General features: G+C 52.5%; 1 protein-coding gene across 5 annotated transcripts in view; it reads right to left on the bottom strand.

Moving 5' to 3' along the window:
* Positions 1–9525, bottom strand: part of LOC147111350 (netrin-4-like) — a 52420-nt gene extending 42895 nt beyond the window's left edge. For all 5 annotated transcript variants that reach the window (XM_086002148.1, XM_086002146.1, XM_086002149.1 and 2 more), the window contains exons 1-2: positions 8982–9525; positions 1472–2013 (exon numbers count right to left, since the gene is read on the bottom strand). In XM_086002148.1, the coding sequence (XP_085858274.1) occupies positions 1472–2013; positions 8982–9048 (609 nt within the window). In that variant the 5' untranslated portion in view covers positions 9049–9525. The remainder of the gene's footprint in view (positions 1–1471; positions 2014–8981) is intronic.
* Between the last annotated feature and the right edge of the window lie 226 nt (positions 9526–9751).

A 9751-nucleotide genomic window follows, 5' to 3' on the forward strand; every position in this document is an offset into this window, starting at 1 on the left:
AAGTATCGTCACTGTTGTAATGTAGGATACGCAGCAGCCAATTTGTGCACAGCAAGTTCCCACAAACAGCAATGTGATAATGACCAGATCATTTGTTTATTACAACAACAACTTGTATTTCTATAGCGGCTTTAATGTAGTAAAACGTCCCAAGGCGTTTCACATGAGTATTTTAAGACATAAAAATTTAACACCGAGCCACAAAGATAAATTAGGGCAGGTGACCAAAAGCTGGGTCAAAGAGGGAGGTTTTAAGGAGCGTCTTAAAGGAGGAGAGAGAGGCGGAGAGGTTTAGGGAGGGAATTCCAGAGCTCGGGGCCCAGGCAGCTGAAGGCACGGCCACCAATGGTGGAGCGATTAAAATCAGGGATGCTCAAGAGACCAGAATTGGAGGAGCACAGAGATCTCGGAGGGTTGTGGGGCTGGAGGAGATTACAGAGATAGGGAGGGGCGAGGCCATGGAGGGATTTGAAAACAAGGATGAGAATTATGAAATCGAGGCGCTGCTTAACCAGCAGCCATTGTAGGTCAGTGATGGGGGAGATGGGCGAACAGGACTTGGCGCGAGTTAGGACACGGGCAGCCGAGCTTTGGATAGCCTCATTAGTAATATTACTTGAGGGATAAATATTGGCCAGGACACCGGGGAGAACTCCCCCCCCCACCACCCCTTCTTCAGATAGTGGCCGTGGAATCTTTTACGTCCACCTGAGAGCAGACGGGGCCTCGGTTTAACGTTTCATCTGAAAGACGGCTCCTCGGACAGTGCAGCTCTCCCTCAGACAGTGCAGCTCTCCCTCAGACAGTGCTGCGCTCCCTCAGTACTGCCCCTCCAACAGTGCTGCGCTCCCTCAGTACTGCCCCTCCGACAGTGCAGCGCTCCCTCAGTACTGCCCCTCCGACAGTGCAGCTCTCCCTCCGACAGTGCTGCGCTCCCTCAGTACTGCCCCTCCGACAGTGCTGCGCTCCCTCAGTACTGCCCCTCCAACAGTGCAGCACTCCCTCAGTACTGCCCCTCCGACAGTGCAGAGCTCCCTCAGTACTGCCCCTCCGACAGTGCGGCGCTCCCTCAGTACTGCCCCTCCGACAGTGCAGCGCTCCCTCAGTACTGCCCCTCCAACAGTGCTGCGCTCCCTCAGTACTGCCCCTCCGACAGTGCAGCACTCCCTCAGTACTGCCCCTCTGACAGTGCGGCGCTCCCTCAGTACTGCCCCTCCAACAGTGCTGCGCTCCCTCAGTACTGCCCCTCCGACAGTGCTGCGCTCCCTCAGTACTGCCCCTCCGACAGTGCAGCACTCCCTCAGTACTGCACTGGGAGTGTCGGCCTGGATTTTGTGCTCAGGTCTCTGGAGTGGGACCTGAACCCACGACCTGCTGTCTCAGAGGCGGGAGTGCGGCCCACTGAGCCAGGGCTGACACTAAACCAAGAAACGGTGGCGAGGATTGCTCGTCAGTTTTGATACCCCCTTACCTCTCCCTTGGAACAGGGCTGCGGATCGGAGTATCTGGAGGTGCAGAGCGAGCTCTCCCGCACGTTGTCGTCGACCATCCCGAACATCTGTGTGCAATTCCTGGCAAAGTATTTGTAGGGCCTCCAGGTCCGTCCGTAGTCCTGGGACCTCTCCAGCAACATGGCCGCCGGCCTGGGTGACTTGAAGACCAGGATAACGTGCGTCAGGTAGAATTCCGTCTCCAGGTCCAGCCTGATCTCCTCCCTGGCCGCTCCTTGGGCCGACTGCCACCAGCTGCTGCGGCGGCGGAAGACATCGTCCGTCATGTCCGAGGCCGGGTGGGAGTATTCCGATCGGTTGACATTGCATTTGGAGCACTTGGTGCGTCTGCAGACCGAGCCGGTGTCTCCGGGACCCTCGTCGTCCGGGAAGGAGCAGTATAGCTCCATGCCATTGTCACCGCAGCTGGTCAGAGTCCGCACGGCCCTCCCGGCCGCCAGGTTACCGACGGAGGGGTTGCAAGACCGGCCATCGCAACGGGAGGCTTGTGATTTCACCCTGCCTGACAATGGGAAAGAAGGGAAAGTTACCGACAACACAAATGAGTTCCGTGACGTGATGTTTCCATCCTTCCAACATACACAAACGCCCCACAAAGCACAAGAGTGGAATGTCCTTCACATATCTGGGAGACTTTTCCAGGATTCCTTAAGAGGATACAAGAAGAAAGGGAACTTCCGTCTCTTGCCTCCAACCACCAATCTCACCCCTTCTCTCCGTCCTGAGACCCCTCGTCCCTCCTCTCTGTCTCGATACCCCCTCGCCCCTTCTTTCTGTCCTAAGACCCCTCTCTGTCCCGAGATCCCGCGCCCCTCCTCTCTGTCCCGAGACCCCTCGCCCCTCCTCTCTGTCCCGAGACCCACTCGCCCCTCCTCTCTGTCCCGAGACCCACTCGCCCCTCCTCTCTGTCCCGAGACCCCTCGCCCCTCCTCTGTCCCGAGACCCCTCGCCCCTCCTCTCGGTCCCGAGACCCCTCGCCCCGCCTCTCTGTCCCGAGACCCCCGTTAACCGTACTGTGGTCAGTGCTCCTCTGTACTTTCCTCTTCCTAAGTTCCAAATTCCCCGTCCTACACACGCTTCCTCCACCCAGCGTCCTCACACCTTGAATCAAGGCCCATCGTTCCGACTCCTGCTTCAACTCATTAATCCCCAGGTTCCTGAAACCCTGGAACTCCCTCCCTCCACCAATCTTCCTCACTTCCTGCACCCTAAGACTTTGAAAACTCAAGCTTGTAATCACGACTACCTGATGCTTCTCATCTCCTCTCCGAATTCCGTGTCTGCTTTGGAAATTTTTCTGAGAGACGGGATAACAACAATTAGCATTTATATAGCGCCCTAACCGTAGAAAAAATGTCCCATGGCGCTTCACAGAGGAAAGAATGGACACCAAGTCAAAGAAGGAGACATTAGGGCAGGTGAACAAAAGCTTAGTCAAAGAGATAGCTTAAAAGCAGAGCGAGGTGGAGGGGTTTAGGGAGGGAGTTTGAGAGCGTGCGGCCGAGGTGGTTGAAGGCACGGCCACCAATGGTGCGGTGAGGGGGGATGCACAGGGCCAAAGTCAGAGGAATGAAGCGTTCAGTGCAAGCCACGAAGGGATATCATCACGAGATTGAAAATTTTAAATCCAAGGCATTGAGGGACCAGGACAAAGCAGCTCCCTTGATTGGCGCCCCATCCACCACCTTAAACATTCACTCCCTCCACCACCGGCGCACCGTGGCTGCAGTGTGTACCATCTACAAGATGCACTGCAGCAACTCGCCAAGGCTTCTTCGGCAGCACCTCCCAAACCCGCGACCTCTTCCACCTAGAAGGACAAGGGCAGCAGGCGCATGGGAACACCACCACCTCCAAGTCACACACCATCCTGACTTGGAAATATATTGGCCATTCCTTCATTGTCACTGGGTCAAAATCCTGGAACTCCCTCCCTAACAGCACTGTAGGAGCACCTTCACCACACGGACTGCAGCGGTTCAAGAAGGCGGCTCACCACCACATTCTCAAGGGCAACTAGGGACGGGCAATAAATGCTGGCCTTGCCAGCGACACCCACAACCCATGAACGAATAAAGAAATGGAGGACATGACTGCTGCCAATGAACCAGAGGCTGTGTAGAAGCGTTCTGCGCATGCGCACATCTGGCTCGTTACAGGAGTGGGCTGGTTAAAAAAATAATTAAATGCCGGGGAGGGAGCGGGCTCGTGTATAAACAGAAACATCATGCTTCGGGTTCCGGATTAATGCGCAGTGCGCTTCTGTGCAGCTTCCGGTCGTTGGCAGCAGTCACTCCGTAAAATAAAAGAAGCCAATGAAGCCATTGGGTCACGATAGCAAAACACTGCGGGTGCTGGAAATCCAAAATAACAACGCTGGAAAAACTCAGCAGGCCAGGCAACATCCGTGGGGAGAGAAACAGAGTCAACGCTTCAGGTCGAAACCCTTTGTCAGAACGGAGAAAAAAAGCAGGAAATGAAACAGGTTAAAAAGCAAGTTTGGGGGCTGGGAAATGGGGGAGGGGATGAAAGAACAAAAGGGAAGGTCTGTGGGAGGTGAGACATTAAGAGATATTCAAGGCGAGACGAGATGGTAATAAAGCCATAGGGTTAGATGGGTGAATGGGACTGGGTGTGAGTTAGGACACGGGGCAGTGAGCACAGGGGGTGATGGGTGAACGGGACTGGGTGTGAGTTAGGACACGGGGCAGTGAGCACAGGGGGTGATGGGTGAACGGGACTGGGTGTGAGTTAGGACACGGGGCAGTGAGCACAGGGGGTGATGGGTGAACGGGACTGGGTGTGAGTTAGGACACGGGGCAGTGAGTACAGGGGGTGATGGGTGAACGGGACTGGGTGTGAGTTAGGACACGGGGCAGTGAGCACAGGGGGTGATGGGTGAACGGGACTGGGTGAGAGTTAGGACACGGGGCAGTGAGCACAGGGGGTGATGGGTGAACGGGACTGGGTGTGAGTTAGGACACGGGGCAGTGAGCACAGGGGGTGATGGGTGAACGGGACTGGGTGAGAGTTAGGACACGGGGCAGTGAGCACAGCAGGTAATGGGTGAACGGGACTGGGTGTGAGTTAGGACACGGGGCAGTGAGCACGGGGTGATGGGTGAACGGGACTGGGTGTGAGTTAGGACACGGGGCAGTGAGCACAGGGGGTGATGGGTGAACGGGACTGGGTGTGAGTTAGGACACGGGGCAGTGAGCACAGGGGGTGATGGGTGAACGGGACTGGGTGTGAGTTAGGACACGAGGCAGTGAGCACAGGGGGCGATGGGCGAGCGGGACTGGGTGCAAGGTAGGACACGGGGCAGTGAGCACAGGGGGTGATGGGCGAACGGGACTGGGTGCGAGTTAGGACACGGGGCAGTGAGAACAGGGGGTGATGGGCGAACGGGACTGGGTGTGAGTTACGACACGGGGCAGTGAGCACAGGGGGTGATGGGTGAACGGGACTGGGTGTGAGTTACGACACGGGGCAGTGAGAACAGGGGGTGATGGGCGAACGGGACTGGGTGTGAGTTACGACACGGGGCAGTGAGCACAGGGAGTGATGGGTGAACGGGACTGGGTGTGAGTTACGACACGGGGCAGTGAGAACAGGGGGTGATGGGCGAACGGGACTGGGTGTGAGTTACGACACGGGGCAGTGAGCACAGGGGGTGATGGGTGAACAGGACTGGGTGTGAGTTAGGACACGGGGCAGTGAGCACAGGAGGTGATGGGTGAACGGGACTGGGTGTGAGTTAGGACACGGGGCAGTGAGCACAGGGGGTGATGGGTGAACGGGACTGGGTGTGAGTTAGGACACGGGGCAGTGAGCACAGAGGGTGATGGGTGAACGGGACTGGGTGTGAGTTAGGACACGGGGCAGTGAGCACAGGGGGTGATGGGTGAACGGGACTGGGTGTGAGTTAGGACACGGGGCAGCAGAGTTTTGGATGAGCTGAAGTTTGCGGGGGGTGGAAGGTGGGAGGTCGGCCAGGAGTGTGTTGGAATAGTCGAGTCTGGAGGTAACAAAGGCAGGGATGAGGGTTTCAGCAGCAGATGAGCTGAGACAGGGACGGAGACAGGCGATGTTGCAGAGGTGGAAATAGGAGGTCTTTTTGATGGAGAGGATAGGGTCGGAAGCTCAGCTCAGGGTCAGATAGGAGGCCAAGGCTGTGAGGAGGCTGGTTCAGCCGGAGACAGTCCAGGACAGGGGATTGGTGGCAAGGGTATGGAGTTTGTGGCAGGGGCTGAAAATGATGGCTTGGTTTTTCCCCCAATGTTAAGCTGGAGAAAATTGCAGCTCATCCAAGAATAGATGCAGGACAAGCAGTGCGACAGCACAGGGGTATTGGAGGGATGGACAGAGCTGGTGGTGAGGTGGAGCTGGGTGTGGTCAGCCTACATGTGGTAGCTGAACCCATGTCTGTAGATGATATCTCCAAGGGGCAGCGTGTAGATGTGGAAAGGGGCCAGGATAGATCCTTCGGGACCTCCAGAGACAAGGAGGGTGGGGGGAAGGGAAGCGAAACCATTGCTGGAGATTCCAACTATGATCATAGAATGATACATCACAGGAGGAGGCCATTCGGCCCATCGTGCTTGTGCCGGCTCTTTGGTCGAGCTCTCCAATCAGTCCCACTCCCCCCTGCTCTTTCCCCAGAGCCCTGCACATTTCTCCTTCTCAAGTATTTATCCAATTCCCTTTTGAAAGTTACTGTTGAATCTGCTTCCACCGCCCTTTCAGGCAGCACATTCCCGATCAGCAGAGAGGGAGGGGTGGAACCAAGCAAAGGCAATCGCAGTGAGCTGGAGCACGGTGGAGCGGTGCTGGAGAAGGATGGTGTGGAGCTTGGCAAAGGCTGCAGAGAGGCTGAGGAGAACCAGGACAGATAGCCCGGTCTCCCTTCTGGAAATACCCGCTGCTGATTCTCTCTGGCTTTGTGCTTTCCTGGTCTCTTGCCCTCCCTTCCTCTCCCTCCATCTCTTTCTGCGCTCCCAAGATAACTATGGATGGGGAAGGCCATTCGGTGCCTCCTGGTTCATCCACCCATAGACATCCTAACATCACCGACCCGTAGCCCCCAATGCTTCTTCAATTATTCCAGGGTCTTTGCTGTCTGGAAGATTGCACCGCATGGCGATCGCTGTGTTTGAGGAACAATTTCCTGATATCTGTCCTAATAGGACCCTTCCCTCCTCGGAGCCCACCGACCTCTCTCGCTGGGTCCACTCTCTGTGTCCCTGGGTTGATTCTTGCTCTTTCTCTCACTGGGTTTTGTTCTCTCCGGGTCCCTCCCCCTCCAATTCCAATTCCAATTCAAATGCTTTATTGGCATGAAAGTTTACAGAGAACCATATTGCCAAAGCTTACATAGCAAAAAGGTACAGTTTTCCAACATTCTGTAGGTGTCAATCGATTTGACATTTGTTGGGTACATACAATATTACTTTTAAACAATATTAATTTTAAACAGTCTTTGTACTTCATTTGGTACGTTCAATATTAATTTTAAACAGTCTTAATTTTAAACAGTCTCTCTCTCTCTCTCTCTCTGTGGATTTTTCTCTCTCTCCGGTCCTGTGTGGTTTCCCTCGGTGTATTTACAGTGCATTTCATGGTGTTTCTATTTCTGTCTGAGCAGATCCCTGCCGATCCCGGAGAACAGCCTGTGGGGGGCTTAAATACTGATGACAGGATCGAGCCTTTGAAAACCAAATGTGGGGGGTGGGGGATATTTAAAAACCCCTCCACAGAACTCTGGTTAAATTTCACTCGCTCTTGCCTTGTCTGAGGGGCAAGGACTGGGATTCAGTGTGAGAGTGAGCTGCGAGTGTTCTGGGTTTTGGGGGGCTCTCAGTCTGTGGGTGCAGGGCTGGCAATGAACCAAATGATCTCCAAGATCATTGTTCAGGAGACAAAGCCCAGGATAATTCACCCATCCCAGGACACCCAGCCCGAAGCAGCATCTGGTAATACAGCCACATCAACCATCCCTGCAATTAATATCATATTATAGAAATGATTACAGAAACATATTACACATGTATTTAGAGAATATAATAGATATATGCATGCATTATATCACTAACACAAAAGTATCAAATATAAGCAAAACATTTTATATATAATACATACATTAAAACAAGGATGTGGAGATTAAATAAAGGAAGTTATTTTATATACAGTGTATATAAGTATATATGTGTACACAGTGCAATCAATGTCGAATTCTATTTACTGAGAGATTCTGCATTGTTTGAGAAAGGTGCTCGTGTTTCTTGTTAAGCTGTGATGTTTGAATCATTATTTACAGAGGGTGGGTTCAGTGCTGGATTACTCTGTCTCTCTCTGTCTCTGTCTCTCTCTCTGTCTGTCTCTCTCTCTCTCTCTCTGTCTGTCTCTCTCTCTCTCTCTGTCTCTCTCTCTGTCTCAATTCAATTCAAATCGCTTTATTGGCATGATGATAAGGTACATCTTATGTTGCCAAAGCATCGAAAAACATTTATGGTTGAACACATAAACGCAGATCTATTCATACAGTGTATAAACAGATATATCCCTGAGTGTATAAATATACATTCGTATAATTTGTATATACTCTTTTCTTAGGTTTACTGGTTGTCCCTCTGTTTATGGCAAGCTGTAACATAGTGTTCCGCTAAGGTTACACAGTTTCTCTCTCTCTCTGTCTGTCTGTCTGTCCAGGCGGACTGCAGGAGCCAGGAGTTCAGACAAAGCTGTTGGGATTGAGAAGAGGCGGAAGGACAAATTCGAGAGAATAAATAAACAGCAAAATAAACCACACACCTTAAAAACAAAGCGAAAAACACGGATTTTCTATTTTAAAAAAATCAAAGTTAAGAGAAAACAAAAAACATTTAAAATAAATGTTAAAATCCACCGCCCGCTGGGTGTCAGTCAGTGTCACCACTGGACAGGTTCAGCCGGGGCAACACAAAGAATCTTTACATTAACGATAGATGCAATCTCAGAGACAGCTAGGAACAGGAAGGGAAAATGTACATTTTAATGGGAAGGAGTTAAGACGGATAATTGGGAATCACGATTGATAGATAGACAGACAGACAGATAGACAGATAGATGGAGGCAGACAGATAGAGGCAGACAGACAGATAGAGGCAGATAGACAGAGACAGGCACAGACAGAGGCAGAAAGACAGACTAGAGACAGAGGCAGACAGGCAGACAGACAGACAGACAGAGAGACAGGCACAGACAGACAGAGGCAGAAAGACAGACTAGAGACAGAGGCAGACAGACAGACAGAGACAGACAGACAGAGACAGACAGAGACAGACAGACAGAGACAGGCACAGACAGAGACAGACAGACAGAGACAGACAGACAGAGAGAGGCAGACAGACAGAGACAGGCACAGACAGAGACAGACAGAGGCAGACAGACAGAGATTAAACTGTAACAGGATGGAATTACTGACTCTCTTACCTGCTGCCCCTCGCCTGCCGCCGATGCACCCCAGGAGCAGGAGGAGACTGACAGCTTCAATCTGCATGACAGCTCGGTCGGCAGTTCTCCCTCTAGACCCCGGCCAGTCCTGGTGCACCTTGCCGCCAGCGGTCTCCTCCCTCGCTCTCTAACCCTGGCTCAGAACGAGCCTCGCCTTCTCGCATTCTCTATTTATGAGGCGCTTTTCTAAAGCAGGAACTCTTTGGGGATTGCAAAAAATAAAATGCTTGCAAAGCGCTGTGGGGCGGGGGGCTCTAACTCAATTTAGCAAATAAATTTACATTTACAGCTTAAAAAAATCGCTGCAAAAAAAGTCAGATGAGAAAAACAAAAATTCATCATTTAATGCCCCATTGAATAAATGTCTCCATTGCTTTTCTGCTAATATCACTAAGTATATTGCTGTCCCATTCTCCTGTGGCAGGCAGTGAGAGGTGCTGCTACTGAGGACTGGTTATTCCAGTGCTTTACTCCAGATTCCGGGGCTCCTCTCTCCCTCTGTATCCTCCCTTGTGTCACTTTCTCTCCGGGATCTGTTGCTATTTAATGAAATGGATACATTATATCCGGAAGCAGCACGTGCGCTGGAGGCCCCGCCCCCAATGGGTGGACTGACATCATTCCCCCAAAGCATCCAATCACAGGGAAGGGGTTCAATTCACCCCCCCCCCCCACCACCACCCACCACAGGTACCGGATACCCTCTCTTGGACCAACCCCAGCCATTTGGGGATTGGAGCTCCCAGTTT

The sequence above is a fragment of the Somniosus microcephalus genome, chromosome 11, assembly GCF_052327205.1.
Source record: "Somniosus microcephalus isolate GS21.2 chromosome 11, FLI_Smic_1.0, whole genome shotgun sequence".
NCBI lineage: Eukaryota > Metazoa > Chordata > Chondrichthyes > Squaliformes > Somniosidae > Somniosus > Somniosus microcephalus.